The sequence below is a fragment of the Oreochromis aureus genome, linkage group 6 (genome assembly GCF_013358895.1).
Source record: "Oreochromis aureus strain Israel breed Guangdong linkage group 6, ZZ_aureus, whole genome shotgun sequence".
Taxonomy (NCBI): Eukaryota; Metazoa; Chordata; class Actinopteri; order Cichliformes; family Cichlidae; genus Oreochromis; species Oreochromis aureus.
In genome coordinates, this window is record NC_052947.1 from 6,609,059 (window position 1) to 6,634,216 (window position 25,158).

A 25,158-nucleotide genomic window follows, 5' to 3' on the forward strand; every position below is an offset into this window, starting at 1 on the left:
CACACACTACGCTCTATTTTCAGCAGAAATCTATATATTTAATTAATTAATTAAACCATAACCAAATATTAGAATTTTTGATAAGTTCAGTTTCTATATTTGTTTTTTGCTACAGCTTCTTCTTATATACTTCTTTGTTTTTACTGGCAACATTTAGGAAATGGTACCGGTATATCAAGATTCTGAACATCCAAATATCATGTCACATTTGATCTCTGACCTCACTTTTACATTTCACATCTGCTCAAGTTAACCCCAAATACATTGTTTTTACTGCGCTTCAAACGTCTTAAACTACATTTAAAAAGAACAAAGAAAACCAAATGAATGCCTATTTAAATGTGCTGTACTGCAAGCAAAATTTGGTGCTTATGATACAGTAGAAAATGTGTTGAGAGGCATTTGATGTGAATCACTATGTCATTCGTATATGCTCCCTGTTGATGTCTTTTCTACAGGATTTAACATTTTTAATAGAGTTAATCTTCAGTTGGAATTAATACATGTAAAATTGAAAAGAAGTATAGTTTATTCAGAATTAAACCGTCATAGGGAATTTTAGTAAAATCCTGGAACAGTTAACAGAATGAAATAAATGAATCTAAAAAAAATGCAAGTAAAACAAAATTATTGACAAAATATTAAATAAAACCCACAAGAAAAAAATTGTAGTTGTACAATTTATTGATCTTTAATTATTATATTGTTTTCTATTCTTTTCAACGTGTAAATCTCGCAGTTTGATGTCAAGCCTTTAGGAAAATTATGAAAAGACTGATGTTAACGCTCCCGCGGTTTTATTTTGATGGGTGTGGTAAGGAAGATGTTTTTCCTGTTTTATTGTTGAAAGCAATAACCGGAAGAGTGTTTTGCCGTAATCCAGTTAACTTGATAATGACTGTACAATCGGAGGCGGATCAGCGGGGAATGTTTCATATGAGCCGATGCCGGTACTGTCACCGGCGAGCTGTCGGCGCTATATGAAGGGTGGAAGTGTGTGATTGTGTACAGAAGGACAGCTGGGATTTAATGTGTGGACGGTAAAAGCTGATGAAGTTCACCAGAGATATCTGCCGGCTGCTGGGCTTAGGAGGCGGTGAGTAATTCTGCCAGTCAGCCGTTACCAACTTTCGGCTCTTCGGTGATATAAAGTGGTGACACTGGTTGGTTGCTCTGTGGAGTTTCTGCTTTTATTGAAGACTGTATCTCAGAGCCCCTATTTTCCAGGCTTCAGTAGCACTCACAACTAAGAACTTTCGGATAATAGTCTGTATATGTGTTAGAAAAATATGTCAGAAAAATGTATAAAACTTAAAAAGTCGAACAGACTATTCAGAGATTCAGTAGCTGTACTGTTATCCTTCACTTACCAACATATAATGATGTTGGTGGCATTTTCCGAGTTTTTATAGTTGCTACATTGTTACTTTTACATATGAATGAAGTGTGGCCTTTTTGAGAGTTATAAGACCAAACTGTGTTTTTAGGTTAATAGAAGTTGGAGTTCAGGTGGAGAGTGGGCGTTTCAGTCACTCCTGCCTGTGATTGTAATTGTTCTTCGTTTTTGTGTAAGTGACCTGATTTTACAGTGAGTTCTCACTTGAGTGAGAACCCAGAGCTCCCCAAAGTAACATTTCTGGGGAGAAATGAGGGCTCTTTGGAATTGTTATCAGTATTTATGTATGATACACATACCTTGGAGACAATCACAAACCAAGCACAGTAATAGTAACTGGCCATCTACACCTTTATTGTATTTGAAGAAGGTTATTGCCAGAGCTGCCACCTGTTTCACTTTACTTTAATCCGAGTTCAGCTTCATGCTGCATTCATGCGCTATATGTATTTGCACAATCCTATTAATGTCCCATTGAGTATCAGGTATGACATTACTGATTTATAATACTAGTAATATTTTTACACACACACACCCACACACGCACACGCACATATCATTGTTATTGCCAGTTGATTATTGTTAGCTATGTGTGACTAATAGGCCAGTAGCAGCCAACAGTAATCCATGGCTTTTATAGGAATCATTCAGATTACTAAAGTGCTGTGAGGGTTTGGAGATTGATTTTGTGGCATTTTGCCTTTTTTTAAACATTATAAATAAAGGATAAAGAAAGCTTGCTCTGGAACATGGTTTTATTGGCAGATATCCTGAGTTAAGGTATCAAATGACCAACAGGGTTGGTGCATCACTACTTTATGATACATGGAAATTAGGTTAGTGAACAGCGTCTGTTGTGAACAGAGCACATATGTGAGCATCCAAGTTATTATTACTACTGAGTAATAATAATTCGAGTTTTTTGTAGTCTATCCCACTCATATAGATCTGCTATGTAGTGTGTAACAAAGAATACAAATGAGATTGACCCAAGACCCTTTAGTGCTAAAGGCTATGGGCTCACTTTTAATCAACTGTTTAACTAAAGTTAAAGAGTGAACACTTTAAGGTAAATAGTTCACTACAGCAACTTGCTATTTTTAGAGCTGAACATTATTTTAAAAGTCATTTATAAAGTCTGTGCCTCCTACCCTGCATTTATACTGACGGGTGCCCCACAGTTCATATTTAAGACCGTTATTGTTTCAAAATTGTAATTCTGGACTTCTGTTATGATGATTTCCATTTCTGTTTGCAAATGAATTAGATCTTAGGTGCCCTGTTTGGGCGTTTACTATGTTTAGACTCAGCTGGAAAAGCATTGTAAGCCCAACCAAAAATATTTGACTGACAAATGAGCTGCACGCCAGCCCCACAAGAATGTACAGGAACTGGTCTGACCACCACTGTAACCTTTAAGTTTATGGTCAGCCTTTGACTGGTAATAACGTCATCCATGCAATGAAGACTTAATAAAAGTGTCTACACTCCAAATATGGGACATTCAAGCCAGCAGCAGGAGACACGGAAAATAAAAGTTGAATTTTACTGAAAGCAGTAAAATGTACTTTAATTTTGTTTGCATACAAACAAATTTGGTGCCTTCCGTAAAGAAGTTTTGGTCTTTCCTCACTGGGAAAACCACCATCAAAAGACTTTTAATGAGAAGACTTTTAAACAGTTTTTAAAATTAGGGATTCAATTACTTCAGCACCATATACATTTTTAAAAATCAAATTACTAGAAATAACAGGAAAACTGGTTTGTGAACATCAGGAGAACCGAATCACTGATACAATACAGATGTACAGATAGCACGGTGTTGACAATAAACTGGACTTTTATGTGTCTGGGGGTCAGTGCTGTGCTCTATGGTGGGATGCACAGGGGCATCAAATACCAAAAGACTAAAGAAAGTGATTTATAAGTCAGTGAGGTTATGTATGGGTTTGGAGCTTGAATCTCCGTCACACATGCCTCATCTCATGCCGGACAGACGCAGAAGCAGGTTCAGCAAACCACTCATTCCACTGCAGTGTACCACAGAGCACTACAAGAAATGCCTCCTACCTTTTTACTTTTATTTTTCAATTTTTTCAGTTAAATTTTTCCCTAACCCTAACCACCAAAGGTACATGTTGAGAAAAACCCCTGACTAATCATTACAGAGCAACATGATAAGGCTGTTTTGACAGGTATTAACATCTACATCTATTTGTTGGTGTATATGTATAAGGAAGTACATACTGAGAACAATAACATGTTTTCAAACAGTGTAACCATAGTATTGTTTATCCCCCTGAAAGTAGTGATTATGAATGAAAATGAAACTTGAAACTAAATCAAAACGGAAATTCTTTACGCATGACATGGCCTTTAGCTATGTCAATGTACTTGGTTGCTAGTTGACATTCCAGGCTCTGTTTGCATAGTTAACCTGCTAAATTTAGCCGTGAGCCTTCCCACTTAGTGCCACAGTGTTCTAATTTTGCTCAATTTCCGTGCTATTCAGTGTCTATCCAAATGGATGCCCTTTGTTTTTTTTAAAACAAATTTCTCTTTTAATCCCATGAGGAGAAGACTTCGTCAGTGATGACCCCAACCTTACCATAAATCAGGAGTTTGACAGTGACTTGAATGTGCTTCTGAGTGTATGCCGCTTCAGCCTCCATCTTAGTTCTTGCTACTATGTGGTGGATAGTCTCCGGGTTAGTTTTGCACTTGGAATATAATGTGTGGGTGAACAGTTTTGGAAATGTAGTGTTTCTACATAAAGATTGTACAGATGTAAAAGCACTGTTCTGTTTTCATGATATTGAAATAAAAACATGTTGTCACTGCAGTCAATGAAAAGTTGTGACGAATTATTATGATCTCGATATTGAACTGTGTTGGCTGTAATTGTGCAGCCCTTCCTAATCGTCCACATAGGATGCAGACTGCTGTGATGTGGAAACCACACCCTGTGGAACATTAATGACTTTCATTGACTTCAAGTGACGATGGGCAAAATAACCCGTGACAAAGCAAAATGTGCAGGTATTGAGTTCAGCTTGTTTCAGTTTCACTGAGCGTTTGGGATACTGTTGATTGACATATGATGGGGTAGCGTATACGTTAGCGACACACCACGTGTGACGAGCACCCACATGGACGCCCCTTATGGTGGATACACCAGTATTGAATGATAATGATAGAAAGACTCGACAGACCCACTTCTTAGAACACCAGTAGTCATGGTGATCAGTTGTTCATACAAGTGGGATAATCTACAGGTAACCTGCAAGATCCATGGTAAACTATCCTTGTGTAATATAACATGCACTCAGCTCATATACTTTTAAAACTGATGATACAATTTAAAGTCATCACGTTCCTTCAACAAAATAATAAAAAGTCAACAGAAATCTGAAGCATTACTAGACCCAACATCCTTCATCACATTGTATCATCTTTAAGAGCAATAAAAATTATCTTTCAAGTTCTGACCTTTGCTGTCTGCATCATGACTTTGACAGCTGAAGATATTTAATTTTCTGGTTAAACAAATGCCTACACCATTAACACGGTCCTCTTCCTGCCATCTATAACCTCTAGACATAAATTAGGTTTATTTCATATCAGTGCATATTTCCTGCCATGTTTATCATTCCTCGTGTCCTTGGACTGTCTTGCTTGGGAACGTCATTCCCCTGACTTTTCAGTGCTTATATTCCTTCACATGTCCTGAAAAAGACTTGTACATTTCGGTACTTTAAACAAAATTTGAAATCAGCGTATTCTTACTACTCTTACTCAAACAGTTCCAAGTATGAATTGGATTTCACTTGCCAGTTCCAGTTAAAGAGCTGCTTTTACTAAAAGGCTGCTTAACAAACGAGCATTTAAACATTAAAAAAGAAATGTTATTGAGGTGACTGAGCAGCTCATTCTCGTAATTCTCTTAAACGTCTTAATGGGGTTTTTTTTAACCGCTTGGTAAATTTTCAGGAACTAAAAGATGTTACATTTCAAGTTAAGAGTCACAGATTTTGGCATAAAACACAGTAAAGCTTTCAAGCACAACCTCCCCCAATTCCAAAATACACGGAGAATAGAAGACGTTAAAGCTTCAGGAGCTTTTGTATTATAAAGACCAGCTTTATTCCTTGTCAAGCGCATTTGGCCTTGTGGTTTCAATCATGATAATCGTTTTACAAACACATTTTTAAATAGGACAGGAATGGAATAGAAAAACAACCAGTCACAGACAGTGATGGGTTCATTATGATTACTGTCCTATCAGTAATCATAATGAACTACTTACTGGAATTAAGTAACACATAAAAACCCCTAGTCACAGACAGTGACTGGTTGTGACTGGAATGGACGTCCCAGCAAATTCACCCCAAGATCAGACCATGCAATCCTCAGAGAAATCCTAGAGCTACATCTCAGACGCTACAGACCTCAGTTAGCATGACAGTACAATTAGAACATGACTGATAAAGAAAGGCTTGTTTGGAGGGGAACAAAACACAAAACCTCTAGAACAATGTCATTGGGACAGATAAGACTTGGCTGTGGACATAATGCACAGCACCATGTTTTTGAAAACCAAACACGGCATAGAAATAAGACAGGAATATATAACCCCCCCGCCCCCCCCAATACAAATATGATTAAGAAGACCATGAATTCATTTTTTGTCCTATCAGGAATTATAGTGATCTACTTACTGCAATTAAGGAACACATAAAAACACCCTTTCAAAGTTCATCAGAAGTATATATAATTGTGAACTTGCGTGATCTCATCACAGAAAACTTTATGTCATTGTGTTTCAACACCGAGCGCATGAGTCAGAGCGATAGCATGTCCTGCATGCGTCTTTCAGCCTTGTATTTGTTTACAAAACTGGGTGCGTCTGTGTGTGATTAGCCTTGGCACTAATAAGCCAAAAGATTTAGCTGATAAAATAGGGGGAACCACCCGTTTTAAATTTAATGTCACAGCTATAATACGGAGGCTGGATAAGAAACTTGTTCCTAAATGTAAACATGTAAAATTATTTTCTTTTTAAGTTGATTACAGTTCAAATTTGGAAAATGGAAGCAAGTTCCTCTGCTCTGTAAATGTTGTGAGGAATCAATGCCACATATTTTATCAAACAGGCCTCGCCTGACTATGAAACAATCAGTTAATTGTTGACTTTCTTTTGAGCCTCTGAAAATGAAGGACTGCTTATAAAAGTGGCTATAACTGGAAGCTGGAAGTCTACAGTGTTACTGCTTCTGTAAAATTAGCTTTGGTACTTTATAGAGGCAAAATAAAAAAAGAAAAAAAAGAAGTGCCATCGTCCAAAGGTTATGGACTTATGTGTATCAGAGCTTCCAAGCGTGAAAGAATTTGTGTCAAAATTCAAGATGATGTATTGATGAAGGTAGGCAGGTATTCACAAACATAATCTAAGTAAAGTTTAATTTTAGTGGTCGCTGGGATATAAAATCACTATCTGTTAGAAACTGAATAAGATGATTGCTGATTTTTTCCCTAAAACAATAAAAGAATAAAGTAAAAAAAAAGTTCCTCTGGAAGCTAGAGAGTGTCCACACAGCAGGTTGGCAATCAGAAGCCATAGAAAGTCAGTGACATTCAGTGACTTTTAGTCACAGCAAGTGACATAACTGTTGGCATTGTGAAGTGGGCAGGTTAACTGGGGTTAAACTTCTCCCAACTTTGAGGTGAGTAATTGAAACTAACAATGAGAGCAAAGAATGCTGCTGTTTGAGATATGAGGGAATAGGCTTAAACCAGAGCCCTTGAGTAGTTTTTTAGTTGTTTTTTTAACTTCTTACCTTTTAAAATACATCTCAAACTTCCATACTGGTATAATGCTATGGCGCGGCTAGCATATGTTGCTAACATTCTGAACTATTGCGAGGATGATGGAGTCTCACAATAGTTCAGCATCACACATGGTGATGGCCGGATCGGGTAGCGACAGGCACGACTCTTCCATTCAATGGCTCTGGGTTTAATGCATTAGAAGGTTGCCTAGGCAACTGGAGGCTGGATTGGTCTACTAGTGTCCAATAACTACCAAGCAACAAGCAAGAAGAGAATCACTTGCTGTGTGGACAACTCTTTAGACTTTTACCACCATCTTTGCTATTGTGGGGTTCCTCCGTAGATTTAAAGTGTCATGTATGGAATGATATTTATGTCATATCACATATGTGTGTGAGTAAAAACATAAACCAAACAAATGACCTTATTTCACCGGTGCAGTTAGGTTAGTTATGCCTCTCTCTCTTGAAATGTGTCTGATATTTCTTATTATCCACCAAAATAGTTTGCAGTTGATTATTAATAAAACATTAAGCTCTGTTTTTATGCTTTGCTAGCATACTTTACTGGTAAATACAGCCTTGGAAGACGTGCAGACGAAGTTTAACGCTGTCATTTATGGGAAAAAATGAACAAAAATATAATTGGATTAAATGCGAGGACCTTGGTAGCTTACCACTTCAGTGGAATGTGGGCAAAGGCTACTTTTTCTCTGTTTGGTCTATCTGTATGTCTGAGTCAGAAGCCTCTCTGTGCTGTACTGCTTGTTTTTAGAGCAAGGTCAGGGTTTATTTATCACATTAAAACCCTTCCAGCAGTCTAGGGGATGGAATTCCTTCACTTTCCTGGAAACTTTTTTTTAACCATGAAACAGTTAGAGAAGGTGTTGAGGTTTCTGTTGTAGTCAGCACCAAATAGTAAATTGATTTGGGAGAACAGCATGTATGTTTGAAAGATAACCTCAGATTGCCAATGGTGCATGACTGTGTTGTTGTGTAACGTCACTTTGGGGCCAGCCTTTGTTTGTACTGACTGCCACCATTTGAATAATAATTTGAGAATACATTTATCTTTGAAAGGACAAAGATAACATTTTTTCTGTTTTCATGTGAATGTAGCACCATGTCCTACTTTAAACATCATTAAAACAATTATTAGATGACATCACTTGAAGGAATTAGTGGATTTACAGAGATTTCTTTGAATTGCAGTAAAATGTTTACGTTTTTCACTCGTTAATAAACTGCAGAAAAAGCTTTACACCAATCATATTCTTGCTGTTCTTTACTGCATAGACTCAACCTGCTGCCCTGTTTCAGTTCTGGAGGACTTACTAAAGCAGTACATTTTGGAGATTGCACACAAGCTCATGCATGTAGCACATAGCTTAATATTGCCTATCATACCTGATCTGAAAGCTCCCATGGTGCTTAATCTGTGAGTAAATATTACAAATCTAGGCTGAATAGAGAGCAGACATAACTCGCTGAATCATCCTGACATGCTTGTTCATCACAGAGGAATCTTGTAGTCAGCCTTAAGAAATTTCATCACGTGCAGCAGTAACATTAACATTTACTCAGACAAACATGTCTGATTTGTCTTCTGAATTATGTTGGTGGCTAAGGTGTACTGTACATTAAAGTAAAACAGAGATGTAAATGGTTCTAAAATGCCCATAGGTGTGAATGTGAGTGCGGATGGTTGTCTGTCTCTTATGTGCTGGCGACCTGTCCAAGGGGTACTCTGCCTCTCGCCCTATGGTAGCTGGGACGGGCGCCAGCCCCCCTGCAACCCTGATAAAGATAAGCAGGAGAGAATGGAAGGGTGGATTTTTAGGACTTTTGTTTTCTGTTGCATTAATTGAGTTTTCTGTTGGTAGTCACATTATCAACAAACACTAGTGTGGTTCCACTGGCAGCCATTCATGCCCATGCCAGAATATTTTTGCCCACATGTTTGACAGATAGTGTGGTACGCTTCAGATTGTGATGGTGATTCTCCTTCTTGCCATGCTTTTCTCTTCTCATCATTCTGGTTCAAGTTCACGTTGGTTTCATCTGTCCGAAGAATTTTTTTTCCAGAACTGTGCAGGCTCTTCCAGGTGTTTTCTGCCAAAGTCTAATCTGGTCTTCATGGTTTTGAGTGAAACCCACTCTGTTTGGATCCATAAAGGAATCTGTTGATCGTAGACCCTGACAACAATATGCCTGCTTCATCAAGAGTGTGAGAGTGTTGACTTTAATAGATATTTTGAAGGACCTTTTTTAAACCACGGAAATAATTCTGCCATCATCCATATATCCACAGTGCTTTGGCCATTTCCAAAATTTTGGTTATATCTCTGGAACCCTTGAAAAAAAATCTAAATCTTTTAGTAAGTCAATTTAGTTTGATATAAAATGATAAAAGAATAGACCTCAGTTAGCCATGAAACCTCCTATTATTCAGTTGTCTTTTTTACTTTTGAACCTCTGAGTATATGTTGATTATGCATACAAAAAAGGTCTAATAGTCCACATTGTCATAGCCCTGGCTGTATTTCAATCCCATGTTTCTTTTGCCATGAAGTTGAATGAACTTGTTTTAATGTTACTTCCAGACAACAGTGGATTATCTGGTATTAAACTGGTAGTTGTCCTATATGTGCTGCCTGAGGTAGAACTGGGTGATAAGTTCAAATCTTCCAGCTGACTGAGCACTGGTGATACATTCGTTGTGCGTTTTATTTCATTTATTTTTTTCAGTTTTAAACCAAATATGGCAAGTGGGTGGAGTTAAATGTGCCAGTTAAATGAAGGACTTCATTGAGCCTCTTAACCACAAACAGTGCAAAAAAAAGCTAGTAAATGATTAGGATGCACATGCTGTAACCTGTGACTACCTAGCTTACTTAGTAGCTTGCGTAACTAGCTTATCCTCCAGGATAACATGTTTTCTCATTATATTGTCAGACATAAAAATGGGGACTTGCACATTGTGCTTTGTTCTGCAGCACTCGTCATATTACGTCTTATTACTGGGGCATTTCATTCACTTACAAGAAGAGAATCTCTATCAGAGCAGTATGCTAGTGTCTGCATATGATTTTTAACTCAAGTTCAGCACAAAAAAGGGAAGACGGTGCCACCGTTTTGAATTAATTGTGCTTTACATACAAGTTATTTACTTTGAGTATAATTCTCCAGAAGATGAATAGAATACATAAGCAAAATCAAAAAATCTGAAAAAGAAATGTGTCTGCTTTTGCATGTACACAGTTTAAGCGCTTTAGACTACTGTGTATAAATGCCTCATCCAAATATCCAGCTATAGCAGTGAGCTCAGTTTCAAAATTCTGTAATGATGCCCTGCAATTTCAGTTTCATCATAAAATGGTAATTCACATTTCAGTTGTGTAGTCAAATATTTTTAGAATGAATATAAAAGGAAACTATGCTGGCTACATTAAACCGGTGGCATTCAAAAGCTCCAATAAGCTCCCCTGAAACACAATGATATTAATGAATATCTTTGGATTACTGTGTTCTTTATTAGTAAATCTGATAAAGACAGTATGAAATGAAACACCGCAGATACCACCTGATGTGATGACTTATAAAACGCAACCTTGCAAATGTATTGAAGTCTGTTCATGCCAGCTGATCTTCCACTACTAACACATGAATTTAAAGCATGTAAGGAGGGCAGCCCTACCAAAAAACCCCACAATGCATACTGTAAAATAGCTCTCGTGTAAGTGGTATTTATGTTGTGGTGATGTTGTTTCAAACCTGTAATTTGACATTGGCTAAATGTGGATGATAATTCAAAACAAGCCTGTTACACCCGTGCAGACATCTTCCCTCTTTCCTGTTCTTTTAAAACCTTTGCCTGTCTTTGGTGCCACTGAGTCAGGTGGTGCCGTTTCTCAAAGGTAAAACGATTCAGTGTCTTACTGTTTCTGATGAGAAAGTCTATTCCAGGACAGTCTTCTCTGCTTAGCACCAGTTACAGCAATGTTGTTTTTGAGGGGTAAAAATGTTCGCCTGACACCATAAAGTATACTCTTTCCTTCCCCCTGTTTGCCTTCACATTTGGGAGTGCAGGAGACTTTGTTGTGCGTGTGTCAATCTGTACCAGTGTGTGTTTAGCACCAAAGACTTCCCACTCAATTTCTTTTCAGTAATGCAAATGGACAGGTAGTATAAGATAATTCTGGTTTCCTCCTGCAACATGGTCTTGGTTTTCCACAAAGATAACTGGGAAGGTTTGCTTCATATCAGGAAGACATAGCTGAGGTAAAGATGTGGCTACATGCCAGGGGTGTGTTGGCTGGCAAATGTATCCTCAGCCTTAGCCTCAAGGCGTAAAAATTTCCCACCTCGAGAGCTCAGATAGTTTGTTGTTTTTGCGCAGCAGGCTGATAACACAAGATATTTTACGAAATGGACTTATTGTCCAGGGTGCTCTCCGACTGAACTCCTGACTCCTTTTTTGCTCCGAGGGCAGGAGAACAAATTGTTCAGAGCGCTGCTTGCATGGAAGCTCAGCAACAGAAAACTGGGCTCATTACCGACTCACAAAAGGATTCTTAATGATTTTATGCTTGTTCTTTCTCTGCAAGTCACGATTAGTTTGTTTGCACTTGCTAGATGATGACCAACACAAAACACACCAGAAAAATTCCCCTTTTACATTATGTATGTGGTCAGCAGGAGGAGAATCTGTTTTAAATCTGTTTCATTCGATCTCTTCTGTTGTTCATAACACAGCAGACCAAATCTTGAATGGTTGAAAAATAAACTCACACCAATAAAAATGACCCTTAATTGGCATCTCACCCAGTTTGATAACTTCTGGTCTAAATAGAAAAGTCTGATGAACGTTTAAATATGTTTACCACACAGAGTTTGCATATTGTATGGTTTATTCAAACTGGCAACCTATTAAGGAAACTATGAGTACTCAACATTTCGATTTTTCAGGAAGTATAAAAATCTCAGGCAGTTTTAGTAACCTCTAACTACTACATGATTCACTGTCTTGCAAATATAGTCATTAACAAGTGTGAAAAGGTTTTCACAATCACCCAGGGAGGTTCCCTTGTAACCTTTAAATCACAGTGGCATGTCAGATATTCTATAAAAAACAAATATAGTCACTTGAAATGCACAGGCTGCTGTGGCCCTCCCTGTTTCTAGTTTAAGCGTGAGGTCACTGATCTGTGGTTGGGTGTGACATTTTTTTGACTGCTCCAGTTCTGGCATCCCGTCTGAGTTTTTGATAATTGATTGATTGGTAAATGTGTCCTGTTTGAATTTGAAAAGTTTAACTCACTGGGTAATGTTCAGCTAAAAATTAAACAAGCGCAAGAGTGAAATGTTTCTACAATGCTTCTAGCTGTTTGAGCACTATTTCTGTCCAGAGGGTCTCAGATATGTCAGGCATTTTTCAGGCATGGTGATCTAGTGTGGTCCACAAATGTTTCCCTCACCACAGCCTCCACTCACCTGTTGAAAGTTGAAAAAGGAGGGACGCTCTAAGAAACTAAGAGCCTACAAATGCACAGCACACACTGGAGAAAAGCTATCTGGCATTGGAGTTCTCTTCCTGGCCTTTAAGTGCTCCTGGTATAATTGCTAAGTAGACTCAGCTGCAGCTGGCAATACCCAATGGACTCTATGTGCTTCTCCATTGGTAACCCATAAGGAGTTATGGACAGCCCGTCTACCTACAAAAAGTGGCTGTTGCCAGATAACAGTAACAGTAGCCCTCCAGCCTGTGGGCTACTCTTACATGTGCTGCTGCTGGTCCATTCCAGGTGTGGAAAAGAGCAAAGTTATAACCTATAAAGAGTTGAAGTGAAACGGGGTGTTAATAACAGTGAAAACTGCCCACTGCAGCCACTGTCTGTGCTTTTCATACTGCATTTCATTTTTAATCATTGAGTTTCTTTCACATTTCTCCCATTCCCACTGCACTCTGCTGTCAGCATTGTCAACTAGTCAGCATTCAGCATACACACAGTTGAGCTACGTGCTGAAGACTGCATGGGAAAAGGTTTGCGTAGGTTGAAAACCCCTCTGTGTAGGAAAATGCTTATGCAAACAGACACAACTGTGGTGCCATATTATAAACATTAGTCAGGGGAGGGAAAGTAATACATGCCAACATAGGCAAAACCACGCTAGGACCTACTAGGTCTGTAACAGTCATGAAAAAACAAAAGGGAAGACAGAAAGGTAGAGAAGTAGTCACACTTAAAATGTTCTTTTGTTCTGTGCACTTTCACACAATAACATTAAAAAGAAAAACAGAAACACAATGATGGGGTAAAGCGCTGCTGCACTAAAGGATCTGAAGCAGTTATCCACACCTTTTTGGCTGCACTACTGTATTTAGGATCGTCTAATTCCAATCTCTGTCGTTTGAAGCTGCTCGATTGTAATTTCACTCCTGTTTTAGCTCAGCTGAACTGGCTACCTGTGGAGTTTTAAAGATTTTACATTTTTTTTTATGTGCTTTTAAACACCTCCCTGTATTAACTCCTTAATACATTGCACATCTTTTAACTCCCTATTTTGCCTCCAGGTCACTGAGGCACTCATCATCCCAACAAGTTCTCGCAGTTCCCTCTTCTCACCTAAAGACTCAAAGCGATCAGGCCTCGGCTATTATTGGCCTTAGGCTCTGGAATAATCTTCCCATCCAACATACGAACCTGTTCAACAACTGACAATTTTAAATCAGACATTATTAACTGTCCAGTCTGAGGTCCCTCGTGGTCTGGTCAAGTTTGCTGTTTGCTTTTTTATTTTTTTTTTTACCATTGTTTTTAGCATTGTTGGAATTTAGTCATTATTCTTGTCATGTTGGCTGTTTTCTGTGAGTTCTGGGTTTTCTCATTGTTTTTACCACTGTTAGTTATTTACCATTGTTAGTTATTTACCACTGTTAGTTATTTACCATTGTTAGTTATTTACTATTTTTAGTTGTAATTCTGTTCTCGGAGACCTGGATTGTAAATAAGTAAGGCTGTAAAGCACTTTGGGATAGTTTCTGGTTGACAAGCTGGTATCTTCAGTGCAAACTACAGGGGACTATGGCAAACTGTCACAAAGCAATCTGAAGGAGATTTTTGTTGCAGATCTGTATACCACTTTGGAACTTCATCTTACAGCAACCATTCACTAGTGGTCTGGTAATACACATTTTCCCTAGCGGTCACCAGGTGGTCACTTACCATCTAAAGTGTTTAAACTGCCAACAAATCAATGGCTGGTTGGAGAATACACATTTCTCCGTAGTGAGTGGTGGTTGTAAGGTGGTCACCAATCAGTCTCTAGACCTGCGTGACCAGAGCCTAAGTTGTTAAATTATCTGAGCCTATCAATGGCGATGGCTTTATTACCATCTAACTCAGGGGTGGGCCGGTGTCCTGCAGGTTTTAGATGTGTCCTTGATCCAACACAGCTCATGTAAATGGCTAAATTTCCTCCTCGACATGTCATGAAGTTCTCCAGAGGTCTGGTAATGAACTGATCATTTGATTCAGGTGTGCTGACCCAGGGTGAGATCTAAAACCTGCAGGACGCCGGCCCTTGAGGCCTGGAGTTCCCCAACTCCTTACATAAAACTGCTTTGTTTACATTTTGCATTTCTAGTTGCATTTTTTCAAGTTGCATTTCTAATTTCAATATTTTTTAACCACATTGAAATTTCAATTAAATCGTGTAGAGCGTAGAGTTACTTGTGATTATATTTTGGTTTTAATCATGAGACAAACATCTCGAGGGGGGAAAAGGAAAAGAATCAATGGAAAGATTGATGCCACAAATAGAGTGTAGAATCACCTGCATCTGTGCCTTTTACACAAATAACAAAGTAGCTTCAGTTGCATGTAGGCTGGAAGCACTGCATGAAGGAAAATGATCGTCCTCTTCAATGATGCGCATGCACCACACTGATGTTATTAGCAGAAATAAGCAGATTTATTTGCATGTTTTTCAGTTTAAACAAATATCTAACTTGGCACTGATATATTTGTTGTACTTTGAGTTTTACATAGCGTCTGTTTGACCTAAACAGCAAACTGACATCTTAGTTTTGACCTTTCCGTGATCCTGTGTTGTGCTTTTTCTGTCACGCTTTAAGAATAGAGTTTTACAGTGGCCTGTATTTAAATAAGTTAGTAGCAGTTGTGTTTATTGTAGCTGCCCAGAAGGCTGAAACAGAAGGGGAAACATGAGACCAGATAAAGTGACACATTTATGTGTTTCCTCCTTTCCTTTCCTCCAGTAAGAAGCTGCCACACGATCACCTGCATGGTTTTGCAAGGGAAATTGGCCAGTCAGAGATCTGAATTGAGCAGGCGCTCTCGTACTCTATAGACAAACAGAAAACATAGTCAAATGCCTGTCAGTTAAACTGATAGCAAAGTGGCTGTTTGTGTTTTCACGTCATGCCTTTTTTGTCCTGTCACTTTGCAGGAAAACAGCTCAGTGCAATGAAAATATTCCTGTTTGTTTGTGTCTAGACGGTTCTGGAGAGGAGGAGATGGAGGCTCACAATGGACCCCATGACCCATCACACAGGAGGAAAGATCAGAAGTCATCACAGGTACACTGAGTGATTATAAACTATGCGTCATCATGTGGTCAGCTGGTGTTTAAAGCCAGTCATGGAATGAATGTGTGTGTGTTTACTCCTGTTTGTGGAGCAGACCATGATGAACAATGAAGAGGATTTGGATGATGAGGAGAGAACCAGAAGGAGAGCTGAAAGAAGGAGGGCCAAAAGGAAAGTAAGTAAGAAAGTCACAACATCACTGTACAAAGTCTTGAACCACCGCTAGGAAAATGTGAAGTAGGTACAGCAATTTATTGAAACGTGTAAACATGAATGGTATTAATGTACAAGCCAAAGCCAAAAACTGAGTTTGTACACTTTCTCGTAAAAGTAGTCTTCCAGAATAGCTCTCCAGGCTTCTTGAAGGGCATTTAAAGCTGCTCATTGGATATTGACTGCCATTCTCCATTAAAATGATCCCACACTGCTTCAATGAAGTTGAGGTCTGGGATCTGGGGAGGCCAATCCATGACTGATAGTGTTTCATTGTGTGTCCAGGTATGCTTTTACTGCAGTGGGATTGTTTTTAGGATCATTTTCATGCTGAAATATGAAGCTGTTGGTAATCAGATGCCTTCCAGATGGTACTGCACTGTGGATCAAAATCTTCGTGTACTTTTCTTTTTTTTTCATAATTCCAGCAATTTTGACTTCCAAACAATGACAGAGCCTCTGCTGTGTTTTACAGTTTGGCTGTAGACACTCATTGTTGTACTTCTTTCCTGTCCTCTTCTATGCTTATTGATGATGTGAAAGTTAAGTTAAAATGATCAGATTCAAGGAGTGGATAAGTGGAAAAGCAGCGAACCTTCAGAAAGCCTGGAGAACTAGTGCCTAAAACCACTTTAAAAAACAACATGAGTGTCTGGCTGCTTGGAAGCAAAGTGTAAAGAAAAGAGTGGTGGCTCAGGTCTACACAGTACTATTATGATACCTACAGCTTATATAGTATGTTGACTGTGTTAAAAGCTGTTTTCTAACTGAAATGACTGCATCTGCTACATTATCATACATCTTAGCACTACTCACATTCCCTGCTGCTCCACCTGTCCCCACACATTGTTTAAATGCATTAACCAACCTCTCTCCTCATTTTATGATACACTCTAATACACATGTGCTTCTCCACCTGTGTTTCCTCATGTTTCATGTCATCATGTATCATCCCATAGCCATCATGTTCTTACTCTCAATTTCAGAGGCAGAAAGAACGGAGGAAACTAGAGCGAAAGGAGAGGATGGAGGATGCTTCAGAGCAGGTATGGTGCTAATATTCACATTTGTCTTTCTTTCTTTCTCTTTTTTTCCTTTTCACTGCAATCATTTTACCTGATCCAAGTACCAGACCACATCACCTGATGCCTCAGCTCATACCCTTTCACACGTTTCGCTGGGACACTATCTGAGTTGCCTTATCCTGCCCACACTTGCTGTGCTTCTACAATGGTGGTTTAATGACAACACTTACTATCATACAGTATTATATATGTTCTTAAACTATATACAAAATTACAGACAATAGAAATCTGTTGTGTAGAAATCACAGCTCTTACCTTTGTCTGTAGGTTGCACACAAAACCATTTACTCTGCTACAGCCCCATTCAGTGTCCTTTGCATCAGGTCAGCTAGGCTGTGTTTTATTGTACATTTAAAGGCAGGTATCAGTTCTCACAGGTATCTGCATCTTACTTATTTTTTATAATAAGTACAAAAGTCATAAGTCTGTATTTTTATGTACAGTCTGTGATTTAGATTGTAATTGCTCAACATTTATTTTTAAAGGCTACATTATAACAACATTTTGCTCTTATGTTATAATGTAGCCTAAAATATATAATTTTCAAAAACATGCTGAATGCCTTTCTTTGTACCACTAGCCAGATTATGCCAACCGCAGTGGTGCCCTGCATAAGAGAAAACAATCACATCACCACTTTGTTTTCTTCTTTATTTGGTTCACTCACTGCTTTAATCTAACACTGTGCATAAAATGCTCACTGTCTGTGAAATACAACACAAAAGAGAGAGAAAGCCTAATACTGAGTCAACACAAATCCTTCTTACAAATCCAGGTCATCAAAAGCTCAAGGTTTCGAGTTGTTCTACTCCCACACTGAAGTGTATCCAGTCACTTTTTATAATGATTTTATAGTTATTCCACAGTGATGCTTTTATTTTGTAACAGGAAGAGGAAGCAGCTGGAGAAGTGTCAGATACTGACAGCGAAGAGGAGATGAAAGAAGAAGAGCGATGGACTGCCGTTCATCCCAGAGCCAGATGCAACCCTGAATCAGTGACTGCCCTCGTGGCAACGGAGAGCAAGATAAACCGCCAACTGTCCCACAGGATGTCAGATGAGGTGGGTTGAAGCAAGGTAGCCGTACTTAGTGTTTTATCCCGTGCATTCGGTGGGAAATAAATAATAAAACTGCAAGGTGTTCTTCAAGTACAACACATAAGGCTTATCATAGAAAACACTAATTTCTACTCTGCTCACTTACTGGGAAGCTAGATTTGCAATCTTTAAAAGTTCCTGAAGGAAGACATAATAGATGAAAAGTCCTTTTCCTTTCTAGTTTCTACTTCCAATAAGTCTGAAAGGTTTTCTTGGTTTGATCCAGAATGAAAAATCTCTCTTTGAACTTTTGTATGTAGGCTGTGTGCACTGCTAAACAGGCACACTGTATTTAGGTCCCCGATTTTAAGGTTTCTCAGTGCAGTGACTTTGTGGGATCATTGGGTGATTTAAAGTGCTGCACAACCTGGTCAAAAGTGCAGTTTTGAACAGGTTTGAATAACCTGAGCTGTAATAACCTGCTCCAAACATGCTTGGTATGACTTGCACTTGATATGACGGTGCACTTTTCTCAAAGAAAAGTGCACCGTCATGCACATACACTGTTCAAAAAACTTAAAGCAGCACTTTGAAAACACAGCAGATCTCAATGGGAAAAAAGGTCATGTTGAATATCTATACTAACATGGACTTGGTGTTGTGTTAGGACTTAAAGGATGCCTCATAACCTGATGGAAATAAAAAATGATCAACCTACACAGGGCTGAATTCAAAGACACCCAAAAGTCAAAGATTTTGCTGAAATTGCATTGCTGCAACTCAAAATGGTATTTAGTAGTTTGATTTAAGTGAGTCGATGGATGGTGTCCTGGGGGAACTCTCCCTCTATGAGGTCCAGGGTATTACTGACCTCGTGGACAATCTGAGGTGCAACCTGGAGCCATCAGATGGAACAAAACATGATGTCCCAGAGGTATTCTATTAGATTTCAGTCAGGCGAGTTTGAGGGTGAGTCAGTGGTATCACATTTCCTTCATCCTCCAGGAACTGCCTGCATGCTCTTGCCATACCAGGAGGAACCCAGGACCCACAGAACCAGTGTAGGGTGTTGACACTGGATCCAAGAATTTTATCCCAATCCATAATGGGAGTCAGGATGCTGTTGCCTAGCCTGTAGAGGTCTGGGTGTCCTTCCATAGATGTGCCATTTTAGACAACCACTGCTGAACAATGCTACAGGCAGCAACCTGTTCCTATCTGTGAAAAGCACAGGGCACCAGTGGTGGAGATGCCAATTGTGGTATTCTATGATAAATGCTAATTGGTCCCATGGTGCAACTGTGCACTGAGCACAGGGCCAAGGCGTGGGGATGTTGGGCCCTAAAGCCACCCTCATGAAGTTTGTTTCTAAATATTTGGTCAGGGACATTCACACCAGTGGCCTGCTGGAGGTCATTTTGTAGCTCTGCATTCTGTCCCTCCTCGCACAAAGGAGCAGATAGCGGTCCTGCTGATGGGTTAAGGACCTTCTACGGCCCTGTCCAGCTTTCCTAGAGTAACTGCCTGTCTCCTGGAATCTCCTCCATGTTCTTGAGACTGTGCTGGGAGACAGCAGACCTTCATTATCTGTGCAACCTCTATAGGATCCAAGTATCACCTCATGCTACCAGTAATGACACTGACTCTAACCAAATGCACAATTAATGAAAAAGGTCAGAAAAGATGAGGGAGGAGAAAATCTCAGTGTCCGTGGTGTCCCACACTATTCCTGTTTCGGGGGTTTTCTCATTGTTGTCCCTCTAGTGCAGCTGTTGTTATTTTCATGAACATCAAAGCAGCTGAAACTGACTCTTCTGCTACTTAACTGACCAGATCAACACCCCACAAGTTTAGCTGACTTGATGTTGTACTCTGATTAAAAATCATTCCCTTAATATTTTTAAGCAATACGGGTCTTAGACTGTGGAAGACTTGTACACAAGACCTGTATTCCTATTATCATAAAATTAAACCTGCACTGACTTCTTCTCTGTGTTTCAGAACTATTTGAACACACACAAACACACGACTCAGAGTCTTAGAAAGCATTTGCATTTCTATGAATAGGTAAGCTCTGATTTATGGATAAACTGTGACTTAGGCAACTGCTGTGAGAACTAAGAGATCTGTGCACAAACACAGTAAAACCTCTAAAAATTACTAAAGCTACTGCGCCATATTTTGGATTCAGCGCCTCCAGGTCTGGATCAGTCGCACGGATCATAAAGATCAGCCAGTCTGATTTATGTATTTTTAGCTCGGAGCAGGTCAGAGCAGATTGACATCTTCAGTTTTTGTCACTCTATAATACTGAAGGTTTTGTGTTACTTCCTGTGATCCAGGAGCCAGAGTGGGATATCAGCAGTGCATTTGTGGCCAACGCTGCCAACACCATTAAACTGAAAGGCCTGATGAACAGAGCAAAGCAAATCTCCAGAGAGAACAAGGAAAATGAGGCCAGGAGCAGCCAGGTACTCTCTCTCTGTCTCTCACACACACACACACACAAACACACACGGTCCACTGATATAGCCCAGAGATGAGCTTATATGATCCATCCTCTTTCATGTACGACTGGCTAAATGTGTTTTGAGTTAGAAACCAGTGAAGTGACTGCAGTGACAGAACTTTCTGTGGTGATTTCAGGAGGAGAACACAGAAGAAATGAGGAGGATGGGGGAGTCCCTGACATGTGAGTCTGCTCGTGTGTTCTTCTTTAGCTCTATCCTGCAGCCTTGCAATAATTTCAGTGCACAAGATACCATCAGTCCATTTTTAGATTTAAGCCCAGTCAAATTCCAAATTTTGGACCAAATTTGCAAAATATTTAGTCATTCCCACAAAAAGGAAAAAATATTTCTTCTCTCTAAAAGATGGTGTTTATTTCAGGAGCGTTGATCAGTATTTGATTATGTAACTCATGAATAATATGTGCTTATATATACTCACTGGCCTTTTAATTATGCACGTCTTGTAAATTCTATGTTTAGGAAGCAGCTACGTTTTCAGTTTTTTAAAATATTGTCAACAAAAGTGATCAGTCTACTTTGTTTATTACTGAGTCTGTAATAATGGCAACAGTTGTAATAATAATAATATTAATGATAATAATAATAATAATGATAAACAAAAAGGAAAATGCAAATCATAAATTGTTGCTGCTGAATTGTTTGCCAGTAGCAAAGCGAGTTGCTGTTTATGAAAGTCAGACGGTTGCAGTAGCATAGAGAACTGAAAACAGACATTGCTACATTGGATGATTTGGCCTAGCCAAAAACATACCTAATAAAGTGGCCAGATGTTAGTGGCCAAAATGAATGTGTCACCCCTACTCTAAGCATAAAAGTGTGTGTGACCTTCTCCAGTGCAGGGCATTAAGATGTTCGAGCAAGCCCAGTACACCGAGGCGGTGGACATGTTTACAGAAGCTATCTTCTGCGACCCCAAAGATCACAGGTGAGCTGACCTGTGAACCCAGACTCCAGCTCAGACTTCAGCCTTTTTCATCTACTTTGGTTGATGAAAGTCTCCTGCTGCCTGTGTCTGCGTGTCTCTTCTTGTGTCTCAGGTTATATGGAAATCGGTCTTACTGTCACTGGTTTCTGGAGCAGTTCTCAGCAGCTCTGAGTGATGCTCGAAGGTCCATCCGGCTGGCTCCCGACTGGCCGAAGGGATACTTTCGCAAGGGCTGTGCTCTGGTGGGGTTAAAGGTCAGTGAGTTCTATATAACAAATAATACATTTCAATGCCAAGCAATTGTGTCTTTATTTTTAAATGTCTCCGCATATAAGACGCTACAACACTCTATCATTTTATTTCCTCCACTCCTTTCACTAACTGCTGTCGTGTGTCTGTGTAAATGACAGCGGTACAGTGAAGCAGAGAAGGCCCTGGAGAAGGTGCTGGAGTTGGATCAGAATTGTAAGGAAGCATCCAAAAAACTCTTTAACTGTCGCGTCCTTCAGCTCATGGTGAGGAACGTCACGAGTGACTTCAGGGTTCTGGGGTATAACAGCTGCCTGGAAGATATTTTAAAAACTTCAAATTACAAAAACATTTCACATACTTTAAAAAGTATAAGACATCCTAAATTCTTGGGAACACCAGTTACTGTTGGCGCTTAGAAATGCTGACAAACCAAAGCGAGCTGTATACTGCTGGTGTCCAACAGGATGATGGGACACGACTGAGAGAAACAGCTCAACTCAGCTGCACAGTGTCCTTAAACTCAACCAGTTTCCTTCATTTATTCACTCTGTTTTAGATGTGTATCTGTTGTAGTTTACGTTTCAATTTCCTTGAATGTGAGATTAGAAATTGAACTTAGATGCCTTAGAAAGTAGATAAAAGCTTATTATTGTTATAAGCCAATATTTTGTAAGATTTCTTTTTTGCTGAAAATGAGCAATAACAAGTCAATTCTGTGTTTATTAAATCAAACTCCAGCCGATGTTGCTTTCCAAGTGATGACAGTAAAATGTTTCTATTGTCTGACATAAATAATTTTTAATTTTGTTTTGGCAGGAGATGGGTTTCGATGAGGCGCAGAGCAAAGAGCTTCTGCAGAAGTTCACCACTGTTCAGGCAGTCGTCAACTCATTTGAAGCCAGACGTAAGAACCGCCTGCAATGCCACCTTTGTCCACCATGAGGCAGCACTGTTGCATAATGACAGTATTTTGTAATAAAACCAAAATTTAAGCAAATTTAAGGAGTTTGTTTGTTTATATCGTTTTGTGACAAAGTATTTAATTTGTCTCTCTCGTAGCTCTGAAGCTCTTTTCTCAGCAGGACCAGAGTGGGTAGGTTATTACCTCACCGATCGATCACAGCAGATTCAGAAACACAGAGCACCTTTCAGGGAAATCTTTTTTTGTGATTTGAATGGAATGAAACACAAGTTTCTTTTATTTCCTTCATAGAAAGAGACATGTAGATACAAGTGAGAAAATAGTTCTGCATCTTTGTCATCTGTTAACACTGAACAATAACCACACTTTCCCTTCTTTGTGGTCTCCACACTCGTTTCTTTCTCTTCTCTGTTTTTTCCTCCTGTCTTTCAGAAACTGTCGCTCTCTGTGGGTTGGGAACGTTACACAGGAAGTTACAGAGAAGGACCTTTGTGATCTCTTCAAAAAGTAAAGACTGTGTGTGTGTCTGTGTGTCTTTGAAGACATCAAAGCTTTAAAGAGTTTCCAGCAGTGATAGTTTATTAATAGTATTAACTGTTTATGTGTGTGTTCAGCTTCGGTGAGATTGAAAGTATCAGAGTTCTTCATGAACGCTTCTGTGCCTTTGTCAACTTCAAGAACGCCAACATGGCTGCCAAAGCCCTGGACAAGCTGCAGGTGTGTGACGGGCCTAGAAACCGTCTTCATCATTGGGACTGTCTGTGTCTCGTTATGCTGATTGACACTTCTGAGTGTCAAAAAACTGAATATCGTCATGAAAATTAGTCTTAAAAAAGTTTAACTGCACTGTGCTCTCCTGTCCAGGGGGTGGAGCTCGGGGGCAACAAGCTGGTGATGAGGTACCCAGATCGCTGGATCCACAGGACTGTGCCCTCCATGCAAAGAAGCAACAGCAACTTGGGCTCCAACACTGCAGGAACTCAGCCAAGTTCAGCTGCCTCTGGGTACAAAGTGACTCATTAATGTTTCCAGAGGGGTCCCTTACAGTGTGACACAAACAAAATTACTGTAGAACAATTTTCAGTAGTAGCTGAGAGATGTTACTCTTCTTATTGATCTCTTATCGGATCTCCTCTGCTTCTGTCCACACAGGTCCCGATGGCGGGCACCTTTAAATGGAGATGAGTGCTTTTACTGGCGGACCACAGGCTGTTTCTATGGCAACAAGTGCCGCTTCAAACACCTACCAGACCAGCAAGGTCGAGACAAGAAGCCTTGGCAACCATGATGTTCCTTATCTTTCCAGCTCCTGCCCATAAGGCACATCAAAGAAGGACAAGGGAACAAGAAAAGCAGCGATCGGTGAGGAAGAGGAGAAGACGGTCCACTTGGGAACACTGACAACTGAATGTTTGTGAAGAAACCTGAGACATGGATCACATGTGATAACCAAAGTCAGAAGATGTGACTCTGAAATAATGAAGGACGTTATGCAGACCCTGACCCGGGGAAGAATAAATCCATTTTAAAGAAAATCTTGTAGCAGAGACGGTCCTCAGTGGAAATGTATTTCTCGAGGCTTCACTTGGATTTCAGAAACAGCCACAGGAGCTCCTGGTTTGTGCACAGACGTATGTCACAGAGATTTATGGTCCAGATGTTTGGTTGAACCATGTTGGAAACACTTTAGTCCGACACTGGGGCAGATTTTAAAATTAAGTTATTTTCATATCAGTAAAATTAGATTTTGCATATAAAATGTATAAATATTTGCATAAAACAATAAAAACTGATATATGAGACCTTTTATTTCCCTTTACTGCTTGTTGTTTTAGTTTCCAGCTGTTTGCATTTGTTCTTCAGAGAAATTCTCGGGTTTGGGAGTGATGGTTTGATCTTCTCATATCGGCTCTGTGTTATTAAAACAGAAGACAGAGATACAGACGCTCTCATTCATGCGTATTAAAATCTTATTTTTCAGTAATGTGAGGCAGAAGAAAGCAATCCCATTGTGAGCTATTTGATTTATTGTTGAGGAGTCTACCAACCACAATCTAAACAGAAGTGGGCTTTTTGTTTGTTTGTGTTGTCCGAGACCACATCCTCCTGAATTAGTGCTCTATATGTTAGCTAATTGAGTTTGCCCGAGGCACAGTGTGTCTGCAGATGGGTTTGAATAGAGATGAAAGGAGCAGCTATGGGTTTATCAGCACCATGAGTGGATCAGTCAGTTTTCCTCCTCTCTGTCAGGTTCCTGGTATTCTGTCAGACTTATTACTAAATTGTTACATGTATTTATTCTGAAATGTTGATTGGATGGAATGATGAACAGTGGCAGCATGTGAAGCGGGTTAAAC

At 39.5% G+C, this 25,158-nt stretch overlaps 1 protein-coding gene across 1 annotated transcript; it reads left to right on the forward strand.

Moving 5' to 3' along the window:
• Positions 1-904: 904 nt before the first annotated feature.
• LOC116315571 (hsp70-Hsp90 organizing protein 2-like) lies at positions 905-24,599 on the forward strand. The gene is made up of 16 exons (XM_031733899.2): positions 905-1,096; positions 15,744-15,826; positions 15,930-16,010; positions 17,035-17,094; positions 18,022-18,195; positions 20,514-20,642; positions 20,818-20,863; positions 21,537-21,627; positions 21,740-21,881; positions 22,038-22,142; positions 22,696-22,783; positions 22,939-22,972; positions 23,234-23,308; positions 23,416-23,518; positions 23,666-23,805; positions 23,954-24,599. The coding sequence occupies exons 1-16, from the start codon at positions 1,051-1,053 to the stop codon at positions 24,087-24,089; spliced, it is 1,533 nt and encodes a 510-aa protein (XP_031589759.1). The 5' UTR covers positions 905-1,050; the 3' UTR covers positions 24,090-24,599.
• The last annotated feature ends 559 nt before the right edge of the window (positions 24,600-25,158 follow it).